Below are 27,411 nucleotides of genomic sequence, written 5' to 3' on the forward strand. Positions count from 1 at the left end.
GGAGATAATCAGGTTGGACACAGTCCCTGTCCCTGATGGGGCTCACAGTCTAAGTAGGAGGGAGAATGGATATCGCATCCCCACTTTAGAGATAAGAAAACTGAGGCAAAGAGAAGTTAGATGATTTCCCTAAGGTCAAACAGGAGGGAAGTGGCAGAGCTGGGATTTGAACTCAGATCCTACTGGAGGGAACTGGCAGAGCTGGGGCTTGAACTCAGATCCTCTCTCTCCTAGGCCTGTTCTCTTTCCACTAGGCCACGCAGTTTCTGGGATGTGCCAAGAAAGGCCCACTCAAACCACACTCTCACATGGAAGACAGCACCTGTCTATGAAAACTCTCCACGTGGTTCCTGGAAGCTCCTTTATTGTCTGATCAGATTACCGGGGGGTTTGAACAGATTCTGATTTAATGTCACCAAGACCTCTGCTGGGAAATCAACCAACCCCCGACAAAACCCTCTTAAAATGTCCAAGAGAAATAAATATCAAACCATCCACTCTAAAATGTATAAATATAAAATGTCAGTCATTTCAGAAAACATCCTAGGACAAGTAGCTGTCACGTCTTCCATGAGAGACGTTCCTCTTCGGCTCCGTCACCTCAGATCCAGGACAATTATTTTCACGTCTTTGCCCAACACGTGCTTGCACATCTGTGAAAGAAACTAACTGGTATTACAACACAGTCCTCTAGGAAACCTCATTATTTCAGTCTGCAGGACTGGATGTCTAACCCCAATCCCCCAATCCAAAACTCAAAAGGTTCATCTTTTGGTTTCATTTCAGTCTCAGGAACTAGTAGAATCTGCTGTTTTACTGAGGTGGATCCACACCAGCAAGGACTAGATTAATCCTATTAAAATGGAATTTATCCATGAAAAATGAAAGTAAAATAGTCCCATAGTCTCTATGATCTGTACTTTCTTCTCCATCCCTCAGAGATTTGTCAGCATTTGAGCTACTAGAGCTCACTCAATGGTATTCCAGATAAAATTATGCTTTGGTCATTACAGGCACAAATGTATACTCATTCAGATAAATATTTTTGTCCTTTACAGCTTATTCTTCCTTCTGGAGAGACTAGAATTCCTTTGGATTAGAGACCTAGAATATTCCTGGGATAAACACAGAGGGATGGGAGGGCAGGAGCTCACCTGCACCTTAATGACAGAGCACACCCCTGTATTTCAGGCTATTTTTCTTCCATTACTTAATCAATCAGTGCTATTTAGTGAAGCACTTAATGTGTGTTGAGCATATAAGAATACAATACGTTAACATTCATTCATTCAATCAATCGTATTTATTGAGCGCTTACTGTGACATGGTCCTTACTCCACTAAAACTGCCCTCTCAAAGGTCACCAATGGCCTCCTTCTTGCCAAATCTAATGGCTCCTACTCTATCCTAATCCTACTCGACCTCTCAGCTGCCTTTGACCCTGTGGAACATCCCTTCTCCTCAATATGCTATCCAACCGTGGCTTCACAGACTCTGTCCTCTCCTGGTTCTCCTCATCTCTCTGGCTGTTCATTTTCAGTCTCCTTCGCGGGCTCCTCCTCCCCCTCCCATCCCCTTATTGTAGGGGTTCCTCAAGGGTCAGTTCTTGGTCCCCTTCTGTTCTCCATCTATACTCACTCCCTTGGCGAACTCATTCGCTCCCACGGCTTCAACTATCATCTCTACGCAGATGACACCCAAATCTTCATCTCCACCCCTGTTCTCTCTCCCTCCCTCCAGGCTCGTATCTCCTTCTGCCTTCAGGACATCTCCGTCTGGATGTCTGCCCTCCATCTAAAACTCAACATGTCCAAGACTGAGCTCCTTATCTTCCCTCCCAAACCCTGTCCGCTCCCTGACTTTCCTGTCACTTTGGACGGCACTACCATCCTTCCTGTCTCTCATGCCCGCAAACTTGGTGTCATCCTCGACTCTGCTCTCTCATTCACCCCACACATCCAATCCATCAACAAAACCTGACGGTCTCACCTCCACAACATTGCCAAGATCCACACTTTCCTCTCCGTCCAAACTGTTACCGTGCTGATTCAATCTCTCATCCTATCCTGACTGGATTACTGCATCAGCCTCCCCCCCCTTCCGCTCCTCCGCCGCTAACCTCCTCACTGTGCCTCGTTCTTGCCTGTCCCACCGTCGACCCCCGGCCCACGTCCTCCCCCTGGCCCGGAATGCCCTCCCTCCGCACATCCGCCAAGCTAGCTCTCTTCCTCCCTTCAAAGCCCTACTGAGAGCTCACCTCCTCCAGGAGGCCTTTCCACACTGAGCCCCCTTTTTCCTCTCCCCCTTCCCATCCCCCCGCCCTACCTCCTTCCCCTCCCCACAGCACCTGTAATATGTTTGTACAGATTTATTACTCTATTTATTTTACTTGTATATATTTACTGTTCTATTTAATTTATTTTGTTAATGTTTTGTTTTGTTGTCTGTCTACCCCTTCTAATAATGATAGCATTTATTAAGCGCTTACTAAGTGCAAAGCACTGTTCTAAGCGCTGGGGAGGTTAACAAGGTGGTCAGGTTGTCCCACGGGGGGCTCACAGTCTTCATCCCATTTTACAGATGAGGTAACTGAGGCCCAGAGAAGTTAAGTGACTTGCCCAAAGTCACACAGCTGATAAGTTACAGAGCTGGGATTTGAACCCATGACCTCTGACTCCAAAGTCCGGGCTCTTTCCACTGAGCCATGCTGCTTCTTCTAGACTGCGAGCCCGCTGTTGGGTAGGGACCATCTCTATATGCTGCCAACTTGTACTTCCCAAGCGCTTAGTACAGTGTTCTGCACACAGTAAGCGCTCAAAAAATACGACTGAATGAATGAATCAGCCTCCTCTCTGATCTCCCATTCTCCTGTCTCTCCCCGCTTCAGTTTATATTTCACTCTGCGGCCAGAATTATCTTTGTACAGAAACACTCGGGGCATGCCATTCCCCTCCTCAAAAATCTCCAGTGGTTGCCTATGAACCTTCGAATCAAGCAAAAACTCCTCATTCTAGGCTTCAAGGCTCTCCATCACCTCGCCCCCTCCTACCTTGCCTCCCTTCTCTCCTCTAGCCCAGCCCACACCCTCTGCTCCTCTGCCGCCACTAACCTCCTCACCGTGCATCGTTCTCGCCTGTCCCGCCATCGACCCGGGCCCATGTCCTACCTCTGGCCTGGAATGCCCTCCCTTCACACATCCACCAAACTAGCTCTCTTCCTTCCTTCAAAGCCCTACTGAGAGTTCACTTCCTCCAGGAGGCCTTCCCAGGCTGTACCCCTCCTTTTTCCTCTCCTCCTCCTCCCCTCCTCATCGCCCCCGCCCTACTCCCTTCCCCTCCCCACAGCATTTGTGTATATTTGTACATATTTATTAATCTATTTATTTTATTAATGATTATATATAGCTTTAATTCTATTCATTCTGATGTTATTGACACCTGCTTACTTGTTTTGTTTTGTTGTCTGTCTGCCCCTTCTAGACTGAGCCCGTTGTTGGGTAGGGACCGTCTCCATAAGTTGCCAATTTGTACTTCCCAAGCGCTTAGTTCAGTGCTCTGCACACAGTTAACGCTCAATAAATACCACTGAATGAATGAATGAATGAATGCTCATAAGGTGCTTACGGTCTAAATAGGGAGGCAGACATTTCGATAAATTACAGAAAGGGGAAATGGCAGAGTAAAAGGAAGGTTTTAAGAATTTAATTCTAGCAAAAGAAAGCTGTGGCAGGCTTACATTAAACAGCCTTGGGTCCTTGGTGTGGGGGTGAAACCCCTTCTTTTTACAAGCTGAGACTTCCAGCATGCCAGCGTTGGTGAGCCTGAAGATGCCGGTACTGAAAAGTAAAAGGAGAAACCAGCTTTACACTATGAAGCAGCATTGCCTAATGGAAAGAGCAAGGGCCTGGACGTCAGGAAATCGGTATTCAAATACTGTCTCTGCCACCTGTCTGCTGTGTGACCTTGGGCAAGTCACTTCAATCAATCAACGGTATTTATTGAGTGCTTGCAGAGTGCAGAGCACTGTAGAGAAGCAGCGTGGCTCAGTGGAAAAGAGCACGGGCTTTGGAGTCAGAGGTAATGGGTTCAAATCCCGGCTCCGCCAATTGTCAGCTGTGTGACTCTGGGCAAGTCACTTAACTTCTCTGTGCCTCAGTTACCTCATCTGTAAAATGGGGATGAAGACTGTGAGCCCCCCGTGGGACAACCTGATCACCCTGTAACCTCCCCAGTGCTTACAACAGTGCTTTGCACAGAGTAAGCACTTAATCAATCAATCAATCAATCGTATTTATTGAGCACTTACTGTGTGCAGAGCACTGTACTAAGTGCTTGGGAAGTACAAGTTGGCAACATATAGAGACAGTCCCTACCCAACAGTGGGCTCACAGTCTAGAAGGGCTCACAGTCTAGAAGTCTGAAAATCCTATTGCCTGGGGTGTTCTGTTACCCCCTACTCCTTGCCTGAAGCCTAGCTGGCATGAATAAATAGAGCTACAGAGTCTGCTTCTTCTCCAAACACCACTCCAGAGGCCAATCTCGACTCCAAATCCAGAGTCCACAACCGTTCTTTGGAAGACACTGGCACAGATCTTGGCAGTTGAACAAATCGTATGATTAAAATAGGAGAAAGTGAAGGGAAACCATCCTAAGGCACAGATGACATCCACCCATCCATCACTGACCATCTCTAGCTCTCTCCTTCCTCAACGGTCCATGGCCGTGTGGAAAGAGGATCACCCATGCAGGGGACTGCCCCCAAAGGGTCCACCCTCTGGAGACCATCACTGCCTCTTCCCAAACCTGCCCAGCCCAAGGTCTGAGCGAGGGAATAGGTCAGGTGACTTCATGCTCCTTTTAAAAAATGAAAACTTACTTACTCGTTGTGTTTGGGGGAACATACAATGGCAATAGCTTCTGGCAGCATGAGTTGATAGGAACAGTGTGTGTGAAGATCAACGCTGGACAGGAAGGCCGTTTGGGTTGGATGTGTCTAGGAAAATGGAAAGAGCAAGCAATCAGTACCATTTGTTGAGGGCCTACTATGTGCAGAGGACTGTACTAAGCACTTGGGAGAGTGAAGCAGCATGGCTCAGTGGAAAGAGCATGGGCTTGGGAGTCAGAGGTCATGGGTTCGAATCCCAGCTCCGCCACCTGACAGCTGTGTGACCTTGGGCAAGCTACTTCACTTCTCTGTGCCTCAGTTACCTCATCTGTAAAATGGGGATTAAGACTGTGAGCCCCACATGGGACAACCTGATTACCTTGCATTCCCCAAACACTTAGAACAGTGCTTTTCACATAGTAAGTGCTTAACAAATGCCATTATTATTATGATTGTTATTACCACCAAATTCATATCCATGATCCCTGCCCTCAAAGATTCTAGCAAACCAATCAATTGTATGTACTTCTTTACTTATTTATTTAGCAGAGGAGACAGATGCTGAAATAAATTACAGATGGGTGGAAGAAGTAAAAGGGGACATGTACACAAATTAGTGCTTAAATAACAGGGTCTGTAAAATACAGGCACAAGCATACGACTAGTAGTTAGGTGTGCAGAATCAATCAATCAGTTGTTCTGCATTAAGAGCACTGTATTAACCACTTGGGAGAGTACAGTATCACAGAGTTGACAGGCACGGTCCCTGCCCGCAAGTATTGAAGTGGTAGTTAGTTGTGGGGAATTAGCCTGGGAGGTTAGAGATTAATCAGGGAAGGCCTCGGTGGAGGAAGGGGAAAGAAAGTTGAGTGAGAAATTGAGCCTTCACTCTGAACTATGGGCAGAGAGCTGGTTAGAAGTGGACAGAAAAGACCATCTCTGTAAGTCTTTTCAGACCCACGCACCCAGGAACCAGCAACTACATCTGACTCTTTCACAAAGTCAGGTTCGGAAACGTGAATGACAACTCCGTAATGTCACTGATGCAAGGTGTCCTGACACTTTGAAACCTGGGAATCCACGAAAAAGTTTAAACCACTCTGGGGTGCCAAGACCTGCTTGAATCAGGGAGGGAGAGAGCTGGGGGAGCAAGGTCTGAAGGGACTAGGAGAGCAGGGTCCAACAGGGACCGGGGGAGCGGGGCCTCAGGGGGCTGGGGGAGTGGGGACTGAGGGGGCCGGGAAGTGAGGTCTGAGGGGACCAGGTGGCAAAGTCCAAGGGAGCTGGGGAGTGAGGTCTGAGGGGACTAGCAGGCGAGGTCTGAGGAGGCTGGGGGAGCGAGGTCTGAGGGGACCAGGGGAGCATCATCCGAGAGAACCACAGAAATGAGGTCCAAGGGGACCAGGGAGTGAAGTCCAAGGGGGCTGGAGGAGCAAGGTCCAAGGTGGCCACGGAGCGAGATCCACAGGGCTGGGGGGCAAGGTCTGCAGGGGCAGGAGGTGTGAAGTCAGAGGGGATTGGGGGAGCGAGGTCTAAGGTGGTCAGGGAGTGAGGTCTGAGGGAACTGGGGGGACAAAATCTGAAGGGGCAGGGGGAGCGAGATCAGAGAGGACCAGGGAGTGAAGTCTGAGAGGACCGAGGATAAGGTCTGAGGAGGCTGGGAGGTGAGGTCTGAGGGGGCCAGGGGAACAAAGTCTGAGAGGGTCAGGAGAGCACTGTCCGAGGGGTCAGGCAGAGGGAGGGGTTCTGGAGAAGGAAGTGTTTCGAAAAAGCAGCAATCACTTCAGCAGATTCCAGATTTGATTTTTCCAATAGAAATTTCTGAGGCTGCCAATCTCCCCACCCAGTCAATGATAGCTGGGCCACTTCACACCTCGTAGCCAGTTCCAGAATGAGACACACAAGGAAGGAAAATGCTTCTTGGAGTCACCATCTGGCCCACAGTGGCAACAGAACCCACGTAGAAATGGAGTCTCTTGGGAGACAGGTGTTTGGACTCAGAATCTCATGATGCTTTTTGCCTCAGGCAAGAGCCTTCACTGGAAACTTTACTTGTCATATTTGTCATTCTCTTCCTGTCAATTAGAAGGGGGGCGGACCCACAACTGTGAACCCCATGTGTCCATTATGATTATACTGTATCTACCCAGCACTCACTGTAGGCAGGGAATGTATCGAACAACGCTGCTATATAATAATGATAATGGCATTTATTAAGCATTTACTATGTCCAGAGCACTGTTCTAAGTGCTAGGGAGGGTACAAGGTGGTCAGGTTGTCCCAAGGGGGGCTCACAGTCTTAATCCCCATTTTACAGATGAGGTAACTGAGGCCCAGAGAAGTTAAGTGACTTGCCCAAAGTCACACAGCTGACAAATGGAGAAGCTGGGATTTTGAACCCATGACCTCTGACTCCAAAGCCCGTGCTCTTTCCACTGAGCCACGCTGCTCCACGCTGCTTCTTCTTCTGCTTCTATATTGTACTCTCCCAAGTACTTAGTACAGGGCTCTTCACAAAGGAAGTGCTCAGTAAGCATGATTGATCGGCATGCAGTAAGCACTTGCATATTATTATTATCATTATTATTAGGAAAGCAGGAGAATTGTCATTATTTTACTATCATTACAAAACCAAAATATCCTAATAGTACAAAGGAACACATAAATGATCTCTGTGTATGGACAGAGTGGGTGGTACTCTGTAACCTTCTAAATGAAGAATTCAATTCTTTAAATTTTTTTAAATAACTGTTAACTAACAGGAAAAATATAAATGGGAACCTGAGCATGATTTGGCTTAAAATTATTTCTTAAGGAAAAAATACTTAGGAAAGAAGGTGTTTTTAATTGAGTCACACAGAAAATGATGTTAAAGTATGATCCAGAAACATCCTACTTACATGGATCCAGCCCAGGGTGAGAAGACCATGCTGATCCTGAACACTGAATAACTCCTCTACGTTCTCCATGTCACAGTAGTCTGGTCCTGCAGACTGCTTTGGCACTATCACGTGGGTAATAGTAAATTCATTATGTGTCTGTAAAACAATTATTGGGAAGGCAATTTCTACTGAAAGCTTGTGTAACTCAACACAAGAGGAAGCACAAGCTGTGTTTCACTACAGTGATAGCTGGAGGCAATGACATCAGGAGAAGAAAGACAAATGCTGGAAGCTGTGGTCTTTCATCCCTTTCCAACACTTCTGTCTTCTCAAATTAGAATAAACCCACCTTTTCTGCCCTGGGGAACCCAACACCATCTCAGCCCAGTTTTCACTGGATGCCTCACACCCCCAAATGTCAATCAAGCTGGAGCATCTGTAATTACTTGCATAGAGCTCTGAAGATTTCTCACCTTCTCTGACCCATGAGAGTCACACCACATAATCGTCTGGTAAATTTTGACCCCAGAATTCGTAATAGTTGTGCTACTCAATAGGGCCTAGATTTCCCCATACAAACCAGCTATCTTCTGGGGCTGTCATTTGGGAAAATGATTTATTTTTAAACCAAAGACACCATCTATTGGTTTCAAGACTTTTGAACATCCCATTTTCCTCTAAAAATACTGCTTTTAATATATTAGATTGATGTTGGAAAAACAATTGAACACATTATGTAAAGCTAAATTTTAAGGTAAGTAGAAGTTACTGTGACCAATGGAACTAAAATGATGGTCCAAGTTTCTCTGGTATGGCCAAAATCAATTCAATGAACTATCCCCAAGTTTGGTAGCTTCATTTACTATAAAACTGACTTCATGGTCCATTTCTATTTCACACAGCATTGGCCATTGCTCTCATTTCATATCCACCAATCCACTCTCAAATCCTGCTTAGGGTTTGGAACCAGGCAATTCAACTGTACCAGTTTCCCACAGAGAATTCCACAGGTCTCGATTCCTCGCACTGTATTTGAGTCTGCCAGCATCAGAAACTTGTGGCAAAGATCTCTCGGTAAAACTACGCATCGCAGTCCTTCGATGATTTGATCTGAAAAACAAGGAGGGGAAAAAGCTATACCTATAATCTGTATACTATAAAGTAATCTTTGCAATAAGTTCACAATGCTAAAATCATCTATAAATGGAATACACTTATGAGATGGCATGAAATCTCAAAAATGAATTTCCCACGCTTCCCAATTCATCAAATTGTGAATGAAAATGGATTTTGATGGCTGGCCAACAATGAGGAGTGAATAATTTCCAAAAAATGTCATCTAAAATGATTGGGCCATTCTAAAGAAACAAAATTTGATTAAGCTTTCCACCAATCACTCCTATCTTGTTAGAGTTCTTGTTGCCTAGAAAAGCTAACAAGGGCTCAAAAGGAGCAATTCCAGTTGTAGAAATATTTAAGAAACCAATTGCTGTGACTAATCCCAATCGGACACTCATATTTCTTATCTCTCCGGCCATTCACTCTCAGTCTCCTTTGCGGGCTTCTCCTCCCCCTCCCATCCCCTTATTGTAGGGGTTCCTCAAGGGTCAGTTCTTGGTCCCCTTGTGTTCTCTATCTACACTCACTCCCTTGGGGAAATCATTCGCTCCCAAAGCTTCAACTATCATCTCTACACTGATGACACCCAGATCTACATCTCTGCCCCTGCTCTCTCTCCCTCCTTCCATGCTCGTATCTCCTCCTGTCTTCAGGACACCTCCATCTGGATGTCTGCCCACCATCTAAAACTCAATATGTACAAGACTGAACTCCTTACCTTCCCTCCCAAACCCTGTCCTCTCCCTGACTTTCCCGTCACTGTAGACGGCACTACCATCCTTCCAGTCTCACAAGCCCGCAACCTTGGTGTCATCCTCGACTCCGCTCTCGTTCACCTCACACATCCAATCCGTCACCAAAACCTGCTGGTCTTTCCTTCACAACATCACCAAGATCCACCCTTTCCTCTCCATCCAAACTGCTACCTTGCTTGTTCAATCTCTCATCCTATCCCGACTGGATTACTGCATTAGCCTCCTCTCTGATCTTCCATCCTCCTGTCTCTCCCCACTTCAGTATTTACTTCACTCTGCTGCCTGGATTATCTTTATACACAAATACTCTGGGCATGTCACTCCACTCCTCAAAGATCTCCAGTGGCTGCCTGTTAACCTACGAATCAAGCAAACACTCCTCACTCTTAGCTTCAAGGCTGTCCATCACCTCACCCCCTCCTACCTCACCTCCCTTCTCTCCTTCTACAGCCCAGTGCGCACCCTCCGCTCCTCTGCTGCTAACCTCCTCACTGTGCCTCGTTCTCACCTGTCCCACCATCGACCCCTGGCCCACATCCTTCCCCTGGCCTGGAATGCCCTCCCTCCACATATCTGCCAAGCTAGCTCTCTTCCTCCCTTCAAAGCCCTACTGAGAGTTCACCTCCTCCAGGAGGACTTCACAGACTGAGCCCCCTCTTTCCTCTCCCCCTCCCCATCCCCCCCACCTCCTTCCCCTCCCCACAGCACCTGTATATATGTTTGTACAGATTTATTACTCTATTTATTTTACTTGTACATATTCACTATTCATTTTGATAATGATGTGCTTATAACTATAATTCTATTTGTTCTGCCGATTTTGACACCTGTCTACATGTTTTGTTGTCTGTCTCCCCCTTCTAGACTGTGAGCCCATTGTTGAGTAGGGACCATCTCTATATGTTGCTGACTTGTACTTCCCAAGCGCTTAGTACAGTGCCCTGCACAAAGTGTTCAATAAATACGATTGAATGAATGAATGAATATTTCCTTCTTGATAGAAGGGAAGCACTTTAGTTTTCTTGAGAGGCTAACGTTTGATTTTGAAAACAGTTTGGGCAGTTATGACACTGCCAAATCACTCTTCCCCCTTTCAAAGCCCTACTGAAGGCACACCTCTTCCAAAAGACCTTTCCCAACTAAGCCCCCTTTTCCTCAGCTCCCCTTCCCTTCTGTCACCTCAACTTGCTCTCTTTGCTCTCCCCTCACCCTGCCCCACAGCACTTAAGTATATATGTATATATAATTCTACTTATTTATATTGGTGCCTGTTTACTTGTTTTGATGTCTGTCTCCCCCCCCCTCTAGACCATAAGGCTGTTGTGGGCAGGGATTGTCTCTCTTTAATGCTGTATTGTGCTTTCCAAGCACTTTGTACAGTGCTCTACACACAGTAAACACTCAATAAATAAGAATGAATGAATGAATGGTTTGCTAAATCATATAATTTAACTGGAAGACTTTTGCCAGTTTAAACATGTCCATTTAATGGCTAATCAGCTTCTAGACTGTGAGCCCATCGTGGGCAAAGATGATCTCTATTTGTTGCTGAATTGTACTTTCCAAGAGCTTAGTACAGTGCTGTGCACACAGTAAGCCCTCAATAAATACGATCTAATAATTAATGAATCAGCTCCCTTGGGCATGATAGCTGTATAGCTGAGCAATACTCTGGCTTGAGAATTTCATCCCTTCTACATAAAAAGTACTTGTATACCTATATAATATGAGTGATTATTTACTTTCATACTCGCCCCACTTCTAAAATAGAATTTCTGTAGCTCCAAAACAGGGGAGGGGCTATTATGCAGGGAATAGTGCCCAACAATAAAGAGACCAGGATAAAAAGTGGAGAAGATACAGATGAAGGAAAAGAGGGGAGAAGGAAGAGAAAGGCAAGCGGGCACTTGATACTATCAAAGCATCTACTGAATAATGGTAACCCTCCCTTCCACCATCACCATCACCACTCCAGCGGCCTTCTCCTCTGCCTATCCCAGAGTCCCAACTTAAGTCTGGAGCCCTCTCTTCCTACCAAAGAATTCACCTGTCTCTGAGAGTTAGCATCCACGGTGCCCTGCCCGCCCCATTCCTCTTCCCACAGCAGTACATGCTGCTACTGCCGCTTACAAAGATCACCTTTGATTTCATCCTCAAAAATCGGGGTGGGGGAGAAATTATGCAGTGGAGGTGATCATGGGTTGACTATGCTACGTAACTTAAAAAATACCCAGATTTTCTCCACTAGATTCATTCTGCCAACAGAGCACCACTGGTAAAACACACACAAAAAGGTTAATTTTCAGCTCCTGCCAAAGTGAACTGGTGAATACTTCATCATGGAACAAAGACACTCGGATGGTATATACAGACAGTTCCAGTAAGAAACCCTCTACAGCCGGTCTGGGGGCTTACTTCAGTCACTTACTCTGCACAGCACTCAGTGTAGCAGCTGGCTTTAAAGCTCTGTTAACGGGAGGAGACTGGTCGACTTGATTAGCTGCATCACTTTTATTGGCTTGATCTGAAAGTACATTCAACAAGGAGTCGTTCCGGTGTGTAGAAAGACAGGACAAAGCATTCCCATCCTTTGGCTCCGGCTTGCCCGGGGTTTCCTGAGTTTTCATCTGATCTCGGGCTAATTCCTGTTTCTTGAGCTGATCTTCGAAAAACTGAAACTGCTCAGTTTCAAGCTGCTGCTGTCTCATCTGGGCAATTCTCTTCTTTTCCGCCTCTATCAGTCGCTGCCGCTCGATTTTCTTTAGGTATTCAGCTTTGTATTCATTCTGAAAATGGTCATATGCAATAAAGGGTTTGAATCTTGGATCCCACTATCCATTATGGGTAAAACACGCTAATTCCAATGATCACTTTCTCACCGTACCTGAATCTCGTCGGTTTCGCGGCTGACCTCTTGCCCACATCCTACCTCTGGCCTGAAATGCTCTCTCTCCTCATATCAGGCAGATAATTGCTCTCCCCAGATTCAAAGCCTTATTAAAGGCATGTCTTCTTCAAGATGCCTTTCCTAAGGCCTCCTCTCCTCTTCTCCCACTCCCTTCTGCACTGCTTTTACTTGCTCCTTCATTCTTCCTCCCTCCCATCCCCACAGCACTAATGTATATATCTGTAATTTATTTATTCATCTATTTACTTATTTCTTTGTATTAATGTCTGTCTCTCCCCTCCAGACTGTGAGGTCATTGTGGGCAGAAATGTATCTGTTGTTGGCATAGTGGATAGAGAATGGGCCCGGGAGTCAGAAGGTCATGGGTTCTAACCCCGGCTCGGCCGCTTGTCTGCTGTGTGACCTTGGGCAAGTTACTTCACTTCTCTGGGCCTCAGTTACCTTATCTGTAAAATGGGGATTGAGACTGTGAGCCCCACCTGGGACAGGGACTGTGTCCAGCCCAATTTGCTTGTATCCACCCCAACCCTTAGTATGATATCTCACACATAGTAAGCGCTTAACAAATTCCAAAATTATTATTATTATTACTCTCCCAAGAGCTTAGCACACTGCATTGCACATAGCACTCAATAAATACGATTGAACGAATGAGTGAAAACAGGCATCTCTAACTCAGTCTTCTTTTGTGGCTCCAGAGATTCAGTTAGAAATCTGTCGCCCTTGCCCTGGTACTCCTATTGGGAAGGCGGGGAGGGGAGGGAAGGGGAATGGGCAGGGAGACAGGGGGCATAAAGGAACCATCACCCAACCCCTTTCAATGCTTGGTCACTCCAGTAAGATACGGTGCTGTGTGGGGGTTGCGGTTGGGTGGTGATAAGGCGGATATTTTAAACTACAGAAGTGGTAGAAGCAACTTCAGTCAGTCAGTCAATCAATCATATTTACTGAGAGCTTACTGTAATAATAATAATAATGATTATGGTACTTGTTAAGCACTTACTATGTGCCAAGCACTATTCGAAGTGCTGGGGTAGACACAAGTCATTCAGATTGGACACAGTCTTTGTCCCATATGGGGCTCATACTCAATCTCCATTTTACAGATGAGATAACTGAGGCCCAGGGAATTGAAGTGACATGCCCAAGGTCACACAGCAGACATGTGGCACTGCCGGGATTAGAACCCTGGTCCTTCTGACTTCCAGGCCTGTGCTCTATCCACTAAGCCACACTACTCCTCGATAAATTAATTGTGGTATCTGTTAAAGGCTTACTATGTGCCAGGCAGTGTACTAAGCACTGGGGTGGATTCAAGCAAATTGGGTTGGACACAGTCCTTGTCCAACATGGGGCTCATAATTTCAATCTGTGTGCAGAGCACTGTATTAAGCGCTTGGGAGAGTAAATATAACAATATAGCAGACACATTCCCTGCCCAAAATGAGCAACTTCAACTTTCCCTGCCGCTGGGAGGAACACCACAGGTGCCCAGGCTGGGCTCAAGGCCACATCCTTCTGGCCAACAAAGAGGATGGAGCAGGAGCATGGGACAATTTTCTCCTCATCAGCATGGCTGGGGGCCACTGGCTACCTGCCAGTGAGGAGCAGCCCCACCCCTGAGGAGTCCCTGGGCCACATGGCTCTCCAGCTCCCCACAACAGTGCTTTGCACACAGTAAGTGCTGAATAAATACGATTAAATGAATGAAAGTAACTGAAACTGGAACGGGAGATCCAGAATTTATTCTTTCACTGGTGCTTCGTTCTGACCACTCCATCTTTCTTCCACTCCTCCTGGTGCTTAATTCTATTTTATTGCACTTTCCCAAGCACTTAGAACAGTACTCTGCACACAGTAGGTGCTCAGTAAATACCACTGACTGATTGATTAATCAAGCACTATACTAAGCACTTGGAAGGGTATGATATAGCAAGGGTGGTAGACACATTTCCTGCCCAAAAGCTCACAATCTAGAAGGGAATATCTGAAGGCAGGCCCTAGTGAGATTATCTTTCCTATATCTCCAGTGCTAGACCAAAGTCAGTGAAAAATGCTTATGTACTTAACTTCTCTGAGCCTCAGTTACCTTATCCGTAAAATGGCGATTAAGACTGTGAGCCCCATGTGGGACAACCTGATCATCTTGTATCCCCACCAGTGCTTAGAACAGTGCTTTGCACCCAGTAAGTGCTTAACAAATGCCATTACTATTATTATTATTAATGCAGATTAAGACTGATAGCCCCAAGTGGGACGTGGACTGTGTCCAATTTGGTTAGCTTGCATCTTTCCCAGCATTTAGTTCAGTGCCAACAAATACCATAAAAAAAAGTTAAAGAGTGCCCATTTCAACCACATGTTCAATCAAATCATCTTATTAGGTGTTCATTCTAGACTCCAATGAGGTTTGTATTGAGCTTTTACATCACTGTATTCAAGATTTTAATACACAGCACTAAAAAGAGGTCATGAAAATTATATTTCAGTGCTTACACAAAATAACAGTTCTTTTACAGAAATAAATACACTGATAAAACTTACTTTGCCTTGACAATATTCTTGATATTCTATGTTGTATTTCTTTAAAAGTTCCTTTTTCAATTCATCCGTCCTTGGAAATGCAATATCCTTCAGTTTCTTTTAAAAATGTATAGACACATATTGATTAGTGGGGGGTTGACATACACTCTTTCAGACTAACAGCTGAGAAGGGAAAAAACAGCTGGAGTGTGTGTTATGAAAGTCAAATCATTATTTGTTTTACTTGTACATATTTATTCTACTTATTTTATTTTGTTAATATGTTTTGTTTTGTTCTCTGTCTCTCCCTTCTAGACTGCGAGCCCGCTGTTGGGTAGGGACCGTCTCTATATGTTGCCAACTTGTACTTCCCAAGCGCTTAGTACAGTGCTCTGCAAACAGTAAGCGCTCAATAAATACAACTGAATGAATGAATGATGTCAAAGTGACATTCTCAGCAGAAAATTAAATCTGTTTCCTGGGGATCCAAACTATAACTTTCTCGTGGGAAGAAAAACAATTCTTTTTGGTAAGACGTCTAGGCTAAGTAAGATAAGGGGTGGGTCCAACTGATTCGATCAGCAGTTTCGCTTCAGGTCCAAAGTGGCCCGTGATTGTACATTCCCAATTATAACGGCAACTTGAAGAATATGCTCACCAATCTGCCGATCTTAAAGGGACACATATTCTATGGACCTGATGGCCCTTCCCATATCAACCTCCAAAGGTCTTTTGATCTGGTTCCCAAACATTTGAACTGAGGGGCAGCTGGATTGAAGGAAAGTTTGGAAAGAGTAGGAAATGGTGGGAAGAGTCTGGAATTCATGATTGATGCCCAGCCCTGCTGTTTCCTGAATCAGTGATTCAAGCCTGGTCACTCACAGGAAGGTTCAGCAGTCTGAAGGCAGTCTGTCATCTGAGGCTCCAGCATGAGAGAACTCAGTCCCCTCAATCTTCAGAAAACTGTTTCATGTACCTTTCACCTTTCATTTAAAATTGCATGCTAGAATGGACTAGACTACTGAAAATGATCCCTACTGGTGATTCCACTCTGTTCCAGCAAAGACACGCTTGAAAATGAGTGAGGTGCACTTTTAAAGGGAAATGCAGAATATAAAATTGTAACAGACCAGAGCAGAATTTAGTGCTCAAAATATTGGAGCCTAGACTTTTGGCAAATTTCAAATTAGAGAAGCCTCAGTATTTTGAACCCTAGATGTTACTAAATATATCATGAGCATTTTAAGATAAAATCCGCTTTTAGGAAAATACTGTTTTCTATCTTTCAATCAATCAATCAATCAATCGTATTTACTGAGCGCTTACTGTGTGCAGAGCACTGTACTAAGTGCTTGGGAAGTACAAGTTGGCAACATACAGAGACAGTCCCTACCCAAAAGTGGGTCACAGTCTAGAAGGGGGAGACAGAGAACAAAACCAAACATATTAACAAAAAAAATAAATAGAATAGATATGTACAAGTAAAATAAATAAATAGAGTAATAAATATGTACAAACACATATACATGTGCTGTGGGGAAGGGAAGGAGGTAAGACGGGGGGATGGAGAGGGGGACGAGGGAGAGAGGAAGGAAGGGGCTCAGTCTGGGAAGGCCTCCTGGTGGAGCTGAGCTCTCAGTAGGGCCTTGAAGGGGGGAAGAAAGCTAGCTTGGCGGATGGGCAGAGGGAGGGCATTCCGGGCCCGGGGGATGACGTGGGCCGGGGGTCGACAGCGGGACAGCCGAGAACGAGGCACAGTGAGGAGATTAGTGGCAGAGGAGCGGAGGGTGTGGGCTGGGCTGGAGAAGGAGAGAAGAGAGGTGAGGTAGGAGGGGGCGAGATGATGGACAGCCTTGAAGCCGAGGGTGAGGAGTTTCTGCCTGATGCGCAGACTGATTGGTAGCCCCTGGAGATTTTTGAGGAGGGGAGTAACATTCCCAGAGCGTTTCTGGACAAACACAATCCGGGCAGCAGCATGAAGTATGGATTGCAGTGGGGAGAAACACGAGGATGGGAGATCAGAAAGAAGGCTGATGCAGTAGTCCAGACGGGATAGGATGAGAGCTTGAACGAGTAGGGTAGTGGTTTGGATGGAGAAGAAAGGGTGGATCTTGGCAATGTTGCGGAGCCGAGACCGGCAGGTTTTGGTGACGGCTTGGATGAGAGGGGTGAATGAGAGAGCAGAGTCGAGGATGACACCAAGGCTGTGGGCTTGTGAGACGGGAAGGATAGTAGTGCCGTCAACAGTGATGGGAAAATCAGGGAGAGGGCAGGGTTTGGGAGGGAAGACAAGGAGTTCAGTCTTGGACATGTAGAGTTTTAGGTGGCGGGCAGACATCCAGATGGAGATGTCCTGAAAGCAGGAGAAGATGTGAGCCTGGAGGGAGGGGGAGGGAGCAGGGGCAGAGATGTAGATCTGCGTGTCATCAGCGTAGAGATGATAGTTGAAGCCTTGGGAGCGAATGAGGTCACCAAGGGAGTGACTGTAGATTGAGAACAGAAGGGGACCGAGAACTGAACCTTGGGGAACCCCCTCAGTAAGGGGATGGGAAAGGGAGGAGGAGCCTGCAAAAGAGACTGAGAATGAACGACCGGAGAGATAAGAGGAGAACCAGGACAGGACGGAGTCTGTGAAGCCAAGTTGGATAGCTTGTTGAGGAGATGGGGGTGGTCCACAGTGTCAAACTAAATAGTGCCTGAATTCATCAACACGAATCATTTGACCTCCAACTGGATTCCTTGCAGTGATTAGGTCATGACGATTCCACTGTTGGGTAGGGACCGTCTCTATATGTTTCCAACTTGTACTTCCCAAGCGCTTAGTAGAGTGCTCTGCACACAGTAAGCACTCAATAAATACAATTGATTGAATGAATGAATGAAGATTAAATGGCTGACTAAAAACCAAAACATCATGGCTAATGTGCTGGTTTTCAGTAGGATGAAGGGGATGGTTCAGGGAGAGATGAAATCAGTGATTAGATACTTGGGAACGGAACACCTGAAATATCAGGAAAGGAATACCACAGTACCTTCATGATATCCTGTTTCTCTGGGACGGCACATTGCTGGTAATCTCGATGGTTGGGCAGCTTTTCTACAAACAAGCTAAAAAATATAAGGAGCAGAGTTTCTCATCGCTTTTGGCAAAAAAAAATATCTTAGGCCTCTTCTAACAAAGACACACACCTTGTACTTCCCAAGTGCTTAGTACAGTGCTCTGCACACAGTAAGCACTCAATAAATACAATTGAATGAATGAATGAATGTGGACACCCCAGTTGGGATGCCAATCTACAGCTGAGTTTTTAGTGCTTCACAAGCTACCTCGCTCATCACTCTGGACATCACCCTCCATAGAACTGAATCTCTATAGAATAATAATAATAATGATGGCATTTATTAAGCGCTTACTATATGCAAAGCATCATCATCATCAATCGTATTTATTGAGCACTTACTGTGTGCAGAGCACTGTACTAAGCACTTGGGAAGTCCTAAGCGCCGGGGAGGTTACAAGGTGATCAGGTTGTCCCACATGGGGCTCACAGTCTTAATCCCCATTTTACAGATGAGGTAACTGAGGCCCAGAGAAGTTAAGTGACTTGCCCAAAGTCACAAAGCTGACAATTGGCAGAGCCAGGATTTGAACCCATGACCTCTGACTTCAAAGCCCAGGCTCTTTCCACTGAGCCACGCTGCTTGATTCAAATCAGTGAGTGTTTACTGCATCAATGCTCCTGCTGACTTTTCTAACCTGTCCAGGGGGCCTGGCGGAAGCAGGAAGGCATAGCTGAAGGGACTGCAGCAATCTAATGTCTTCTGGGGAAGGGATTTCCTTTAAAAAGTTTGGATTTGCCCTAAACCTGCTCTGGGCAGTAATATCCTAAGTACTAAACTCTGCTGACACCAGCTGAGCTGGGCAGACCCCATGAACATTAGGGACCTGATAATACCATAGTCGATTGACAAGATACTCCAACAACCAAGTGGCGCCTAATAATATTGGTATTTGTTAAGCGCTTACTAGGAACAAGGCACTGTATTAAGCACTGCAGTAGATACAAGATAATCAGGTTGGACACAGTCCCTGTTCCATGTGGGCCCCACAGTAAGAGGTAGAAAAAGTATTAGAGAAGCAGTGTGGTTCAGTGGAAAGAGCCCGGGCTTTGGAGTCAGAGGTCATGGTTTCAAATCCCTGCTCCGCCAATTGTCAGCTGTGTGACTTTGGGCAAGTCACTTAACTTCTCTGGGCCTCAGTTCCCTCATCTGTAAAATATGGATTAAAACTGTGAGCCCCCTTGTGGGACAACCTGGTCACCTTGTAACCTCCCCAGCACTTAGAACAGTGCTTTGCACATAGTAAGTGCTTAACAAATACCATCATTATTATTATTATTAAATCCCCATTCCCCATATGAGGTAACTGAGACACAGAGAAATGAAGTGACTTGCCCATGGTCACACAGCAGGCAAATGACAGAGTCAGGATTAGAACCCAGGTCTTCTGATTCCCAGGACTATTCTCTTTCCTTTAGGCCATACTGCTTCCAGTTATCCAGCAGGCAACTGGTTTCTGCTACCTATATCCCTGCTTCAGCTCTAAAGAGTGCTACATAGGGTCTTCAGATACCGCAGAAGTGGTTGTTCCCACTCCCCGCTTCCCTGACATTCTTCACCGGACACAAATACCTCATTCCAACAGAGAATCACTCTGGGATAAACACTATTCCAGTAGCAGTCCGGCTCGGCTACCTGCAAGATGACTTTGGGACAAGCCCTCTCAGACACATTCATGACAGGAATGGAACTCACGTTATAAATTTATTATAGAGGACAAAGGCATTTTCCAGGTTTCCTTCCTCCAGATACACGGACGCCATTCGCTCCATCTCCACCCCGGATCGGAAATAGCGGCGCGGAGTGATGTCTTCGGTGATCGTGATGTTACAACCGAGCTTGCGCAAGGCCCTTAGCCGCTCTTCCGGGCTCAAGGACACATCGGTATGATCAGGAAGCGCCACCAGCTTTTTCTGTATAAAAGGAACAGGAACCTGCTGTTACCACCCAGAGAGAGGATCAATCTGACCAGATACAGACCCATCGCGGCCGGGGCCCGCCCCCAACTGCAGCACAGCTCGATTTTGTCTCTTTCCAAAAGCTGTTTAATCACGGAAAATTCCTCACAAAACCTGCGTCGGTGGAATGAGAGTGGATCTGGGGCACCATGGTCTCTTCCAGGCCCAAGGAATGAGTGTGAGAGTGGTCATTTGGGACACACCCACCCCAATCCACCTTCAAGGGATTGGAGAGTGATCTCAGGGGTGGTGGGGGGTGTCTCCGACCAAGGAAGATGGAGACCTGCTGGTGGTAAGGACCACCCTCCAGCCTTGCAGACTATTTTGCTTGAGCCCCAAATGCAAGGCCCAGAACAACTGTCCTTGTTTAATGAATAAGAATAAACAACAAATTTTCCATGAACTGCTGGTAAAGCAGTGCGGCCTAGTGGATACAGCAGAGGCCTGGGGTCAGAGAGACCTGGGTTCCAATCTCAGCTCTGCCACTTGTCTGCTGTATGTCCTTGGGCAAATCACTTCACCCCTCTGTGTCTCATGTGCAGTATGGGGATGAAGACTGTTAGCCACATGTGGGACAGGGACTGTATACAATATGATTTGCTTGTATCCACCCCAGCACTGGAAAGAGTGCTTGGCACATTCATTCATTCATTCAATCGTATTTATTGAGCGCTTACTGTGTGCAGAGCACTGTACTAAGCGCTAGGGAAGTACAAGTTGGCAACGTTCAGAGACGGTCCCTACCCAACAGCGGGCTCACAGTCTAGAAGGTGGAGACAGACAACAAAACACATTAACAAAATAAAATAAATAGAATAAATATGTACAAGTAAAATAAATAGAGTAATAAATATGTACAAACATATATACATATATACAGGTGCTGTGGGGAGGGGAAGGAGGGGGCTCAGTCTGGGAAATATATACATATATACATTGAGCCACGCTGCTTCTCCCGCTCCCTTTACTCTCCCGCCTCCCTGCCCAGTATATATGAATATATTTATAATTTTATTTATTTCTATTGATGCCTGTTTACTTGGTCTGATATGTCTTTCCCCACTAGACTAAGCCCATTGAGGGCAGGGACTGTCTCTTTATTGCTGTATTGTACTTTGAAAGCGCTTAGAACAGTGCTCTGCACATAGTAAGTGTTTAACAAATACCACCATTATTATTATTATTGTTATTATTATTATTTTTATTAAGTGGCCCAGCATTCCCCGTTGCTGCCATCGGACTTCTTTCTCTGGCCTCTCCTTTTCCCTTTGGGAAAAGCAAAGACAGTTTGTCTTCTCTGCGATTCTCTGCTTAAGGCAAGCCCACAGCTGGGGAGGGTTGGATGCAGAAAGCTGAGAAGCCATATGGCTCCAGAACACTAAGGAAGGTGAGAGTTTCTGGGAGATATAATTGGTCTTTCAAGTGAATAGCCTATTAAGAGAATCATCAGTCAGCCAATTTTATTTATTAGATGCTTACTCTGGGCAGGGCATTGTGCTTCCGAGAATATAAGCATTAGGAATCATGACCCTTGCCCTCAGGAGTTTACAATCTAGGTGGGGTTGACAAACTGTTAAACTACAGGTTGGGGAAGCAACAAAGTGTAAGGATCTGAAAATAAGTGCAGCTAAGGGGAGGGCCTGCCCAGCAGGAACGGATGTCCAAGTGTTGAAGGGGTAAATGAGGGAGAAATAGGGTGGGGAGGTGAGAGATTAATCAGGGAAGGCGTGCTGGAGGAGATGTGGCTTCAGAGTCTATTCCCCACTTCAGTCTATACTTCATGCTGCTGCCCGGTTCATTTTTGTGCAGACACGCTCTGGGCATGTTACTCCCCTCCTCAAAAATCTCCAGTGGCTACCAGTCAACCTATGCATCAGGCAAAAACTCCTCACTTTCGGCTTCAAGGCTCTCCGACACCTCACCCCCTCCTACCTCACCTCCCTCCTTTCCTTCTACAGCCCAGCCCGCACCCTCCGCTCCTCTGCTGCTAACCTCCTCACTGGGCCTCGTTCTCACCTGCCCCCCCATCGACCTCCAGCCCACGTCCTCCCCCTGGCCTGGAATGCCCTCCCTCCACACATCCGCCAAGCTAGCTCTCTTCCTCCCTTCAAAGCCCTACTGAAAGCTCACCTCTTCCAGGAGGCCTTCCCAGACTGAGTCCCCTCCTTCCTCTCCCCCTCCCCATCCTCCCCCCCACCTCCTCACCCTCCCCACAGCACCTGTATATATATTTGTATAGATTTATTACTCTATTTATTTTACTTGTACATATTTACTATTCTATTTATTTTATTTTGTTAATATGTTTTGTTTTGTTGTCTTTTCCCCCTTCTAGACTGTGAGCCCTTTGTTGGGTAGGGACCCTCTCTATATGTTGCCAACTTGTACTTCCCAAGGGCTTAGTACAGTGCTCTGCACACAGTAAGTGCTCAATAAATACGATTAAATGAATGAATGAATGAAGGGCTTTAAAGAAGGGGAGAGCAGGGACTGTATGGATTACAGCCCCAAGGCTGCTTGAAACCTGTGTTCATTGCCCTCACATCTTCCGCTATAGGAAATAACATGACTGGTTTCTGAATGCAGAAACAGAAGACAAGATAGTGAAGCTTCTGTTTCTAAAGACAAGGAGGGGGCCTAGAAGAGGCAGACAGAGAGGAACAACTAAGTAGCCTTATGGCCAATCTGGAGGCATGAAGGATACACAAACACGAGTCAAAAAAGCTGACCTACCCAAATCACACCCAATAATTTCCCCCCCATGCTGAGCAGATACCAAATTATTTCCACAATAGGTGCTGATCTCTTATCACTTTTCATTTTAATAAAAACAGAGCAGGATATCCTGTATTCTGATCTCTCTCTCTTTTTTAAAAGGAACAAATATGAATTTTTACCTTATTTAGACACAGCCAGGGCAACAGCAGCTGGGGCCAGGCCTGCTTCTAGCCACGCTGACTCTCCACCCTTCCAGACCAGACTCTTATGATCAGATCTGCGAAATCTCCTAGCGCCCCATGGCAGGTTATGGAGTTTGGAGGGCTCCGTGATGGATCACTGAGTGACCCACACACTGGACGTGAAATTTCCCTCCTCCAATAATAGCTGAGGTATTTTGTTAAGTGTTTATTATGTGCCAAGTACTGTACTAAGCGCTGGGTTGGTCGCAGTCCAGTCCAACAGTAACTGTGGCTGCTCCCAATCCCTGCATTTCTGTGTTTTTGTGGAAAACCCGGGGGTACTTACCAGTGAATTCACGGTAAAAGGCTGGTCCATCCTGCCCGCTGAATGGTGAGGTGTTTACTGTATCATCCCAGTCACGTCATCTATCCATAAAGACAAAAGGGCAGAAAATTCCACTTGATTCCATTCAGGATTCAGAGAATGACAAACCAATCCTCTAGCTAAAGCCATGGCAGGTACTTAGTTTATGCCACAAATCCTTCCAAAATAAACAAATCCATGCAAATCACTCTTACTGGAGATAATTCTCCCTAATAACTAAATAGAGAGAATTAGGCTTTCCCCAACTAAGCCCCAATTTCCTCTTCCTCCACTCCCTCTGCAACTCCCTTGCACTTGGATTTGCATCTTTTATTCATCTTTCCCTCAATCCTACAGCATTTATGTATAAATCCATAATTTATTTATTTACTTATTTATATTAATGTCTGCCCTCCCCTCTAGGCTGTAAGCTCATTGTGGTCAGGAAATGGGCCTATCAACTCTGTTATACCGTATTCTACCATGTGTTTATTACAGTGCTCTTCAGAGAGTAAGCTCTCAATACGACTGATTTAAACAGTCCCCATTTTCCAAAAGCTTACAGTCTAAAGGGGAAGTCATGCACATGTGATGATGACAGCAATGATGGTGAACCATAAAATTGCTATATGCTGAAATGTGGAGAAGAGCAGGACTGTGGAATGTACCCAGGCCAATTTTTTAAAGGTTTTTCAAGACATCTGCTAATCAATCAACTGTGTACAGAGCACTGTACTAAGCACTTGGGAGAGTATGATATACCACAGTAAAGTGCTTATTATGTGCCAAGCACTGAACTAAGTGCTGGGGTAAGTACAGGCTAATCGAGTTACACACAACCTGTGTCTGAATCCCCATTTTACAGATGAAGGAACTAAAAGCACTTAGAAGTTAAGTGACTTGTCCAAAGTCACATTAACAGACAAGTGGAGGAACCGGGGTTAGAACCCAGATCATCAGACTCCCAGGTTTGTGCTTTAATCACTATCTATCAATCTATCTATCAATGGTATTTATCAAGTGCTTACTATGTGCAGAACACCGTACTAAGCATTTAACAGTGCATCACACCTCCCCTCCCTTTCCTCTCTACCCAATCTTGATGACCAGATTACTGCTCTCAACTCTACCCTCTCTACTCAACTCAACTCGCTTGCTCCCCTTTCCCTTCACCACTCTCGTACCACTAACCCACAACCTTGGATCACTGCCACTGTCCACCTTCTTCGCTCTTATGCTTGAGCTGCTGAATGCTTCTGGCGAAAGTCTAAACACCAAGCCAACTTTGTTCACTTCAAGTTAATCCTTCCCTGCCTTAACTCTGCCCTCTCCTCTGCCAGGCAAAACTATTTCTCCTCTCTTACTGACACCCATGCCCATCATCCCTGCCAGCTCTTCCGTACATTTAACTCCCTTCTCAGGCCCCCTGTTTTTCCCCCTCCTCCATCCCTCACCCCCAAAGATCTGGCCTCCTAATTCATTAGTAAAATTAACTCCATCAGGTCTGAATTCCCCAAAGTCACTCCTCCCCCTTCTCCAACGCCCCCACTCTCAACCCTCTCTGCTACTCTCCCATCCTTCCCAGCAGTATCTTCAGATGAGATCTCCTCCGTCCTCTCAAGTGCTACTCCATCCACCTGTGCTTCAGACCCCATTCCCTCTCATCTTATGAAATTTCTCGACCCTTCCCTCCTCCTCTCCTTAACTTCCATCTTCAACAGCTCACTCTCCACTGGTTCCTTCCCCTCTGCCTTCAAACATGCCCACATCTCCCCCATCCTAAAAAAACCCTCTTTTGACCCACCTTCCCTTCTAGTTTTCGCCCTATCTCCCTCCTACCATTCCTTTCCAAACTCCTAGAATGAGTCATCAACCAATTCTCTCCTTGACACCCTCCAATCTGGCTACCGTCCCCTTCACTCCACAGAAACTGCCATTTCAAACGTCACCAATGACCTCCTTCTTGCCAAATCCAACGGCTCCTACTCTATCCTAACTCTCCTCGACCTCTCAGCTGCCTTCGACACTGTGGAACACCCCCTTCTCCTCACCTCGCTATCCAACCTTGGCTTCACAGACTCCAGCCTCTCCTGGCGGTCCTCTTATCTCTCTGGCCGCTCATTCTCAGTCTCCTTTGCAGGTTCCTCCTCCCCCTTCCATCCCTTTACTGTAGGGGTTCCTCAAGGGTCAGCTCTTGGTCCCCTTCTGTTCTCGATCTACACTCACTCCCTTGGTGAACTCATTCGCTCCCACGGCTTCAACTATCATCTCTACGCTGATGACACCCAAATCTACATCTCTGCCCCTGCTCTCTCTCCCTCCCTTCAGGCTCATGTCTCCTCCTGCCTTCAGGACATCTCCATCTGGATGTCTGCCCGCCATCTAAAACTCGGTATGTCCAAGACTGAACTCCTTATCTTCCCTCCCAAACCCTGCCTTCTCCCTGACTTTCCCGTCACTGTAGACGGCACTACCATCCTTCCCGTCTCACAAGCCTGCAACCTTGGTGTCATCCTCGACTCTGCTTTCTTGTTCACCCCTCACATCCAATCCACCACCAAAACCTGCCGGTCTCACCTCTGCAAAATCGCCAAGATCTGACCTTTCCTCTCCATCCAAACTGCTACCTTGATGGTTCAATCTCTCATTTTATCCCGACTGGATTACTGCATCAGCCTCCTCTCTCATCTCCCATCCTCCTGTCTCTCCTCACTTCAGTCTATACTTCACACTGCTGCCTGGATCATCTTTATGCAGAAACACTCTGGGCATGTTACTCCCCTTCTCAAAACTCTCCAGTGGCTGCCTCTCAACCTACGCAACAAGCAAAACCTCCTCACTCTCGGCTTCAAGGCTGTCCATCACCTCGCCCCCTCCTACCTCACCTCCTTCTCTCCTTCTACAGCCCAGCCCGCACCCTCCGCACCTCTGCCGCTAACCTCCTCACTGTACCTCGTTCTCACCTGTCCCGCTGTCAACGCCCGGCCTACGTCCTCCCCCGGGCCTGGAATGCCCTCCCTCCGCACAACCGCCAAGCTAGCTCTCTTCCTCCCTTCAGAGCCCTACTGAGACCTCACCTCCTCCAAAAGGTCTTCTCAGACTGAGCCCCCTTTTTCCTCTCCTCCTCCCCATCCCCCCTGCCCTACCACCTTCCCCTCCCCACAGCACCTGTATATATGTTTGTACAGATTTATTACTCTATTAATTTTACTTGGACATATCTACTATTCTATTTTGTCAATGATGTGCATTTAGCTTTAATTCTGTTTGTTCTGATGACTTGACACCTTTCCACATGTTTTGTTTTGTTGTCTGTCTCCCCCTTCTAGACTGTGAGCCCATTGTTGGGTAGGGACCGTCTCTACATGTGGCCAATTTGTACTTCCCAAGCGCTTAGTACAGTGCTCTAGACACACTAAATGCTCAATAAATAGATTGAATGAATTATTATTATTATTATCATTCTGAAGCAAAACAGATGGTCAGTGGCTCAACTGCTTGATTGAGAGGCTGTACTGGAGTACCTGGGCCATGGCCATGCAGAAGTTGGGGAGGAGCCCCTATGTGGCCCTGGCTCTCTGCTCAGAGGATCAATCAATCAATCGTATTTTTTGAGCACTTACTGTGTGCAGAGCCCTGTACTAAGCGCTTGGGAAGTACAAGTTGGCAACATAGGATGTGTGATATAAATGGACTGACAAGAGAATCGTTCAAATACGAGAAGAAAGTGGATGGAGATCTATTTTTCCTCTGGCTGCTCTTTCTCAGTGTTTTTATCTGGTTGCCCCTCTGCCTCCCTGCTAGCTGCGGACACTCTCAAGGCTCAGTTCTGGATCCCCTTCTCTTCTCAGTTTACAACCACTCCCTTGGCAAGCTCATATGCTCTCTCAAGGCTTCACTACCACCTCTGCACCAATGACTCCCCAATTTAATAATAATAATTGCGGTATTCATTAAGTGCACAAGAGCTGGGGTGGATACAAGCAATCAGATTGGAC

General features: G+C 46.2%; 1 protein-coding gene across 1 annotated transcript; it reads right to left on the bottom strand.

The window, feature by feature from the left end:
• Nucleotides 1-354: 354 nt before the first annotated feature.
• On the bottom strand, nt 355-23,425 carry STAMBPL1 (STAM binding protein like 1). Its single transcript, XM_038743370.1, has 13 exons — nt 23,396-23,425; nt 22,653-22,786; nt 21,629-21,727; nt 20,161-20,263; nt 19,887-20,104; nt 18,104-18,179; nt 15,093-15,188; nt 12,069-12,426; nt 8,752-8,876; nt 7,785-7,922; nt 4,880-4,992; nt 3,736-3,835; nt 355-653 (listed from the first exon to the last, which is right to left on the bottom strand). Exons 1-13 carry the CDS (start codon nt 23,423-23,425, stop codon nt 597-599), a joined length of 1,647 nt encoding a protein of 548 aa, XP_038599298.1. The 3' UTR covers nt 355-596.
• Between the last annotated feature and the right edge of the window lie 3,986 nt (nt 23,426-27,411).

This window comes from Tachyglossus aculeatus, chromosome 3 (assembly GCF_015852505.1).
Source record: "Tachyglossus aculeatus isolate mTacAcu1 chromosome 3, mTacAcu1.pri, whole genome shotgun sequence".
In the NCBI taxonomy this organism is placed as follows: Eukaryota; Metazoa; Chordata; class Mammalia; order Monotremata; family Tachyglossidae; genus Tachyglossus; species Tachyglossus aculeatus.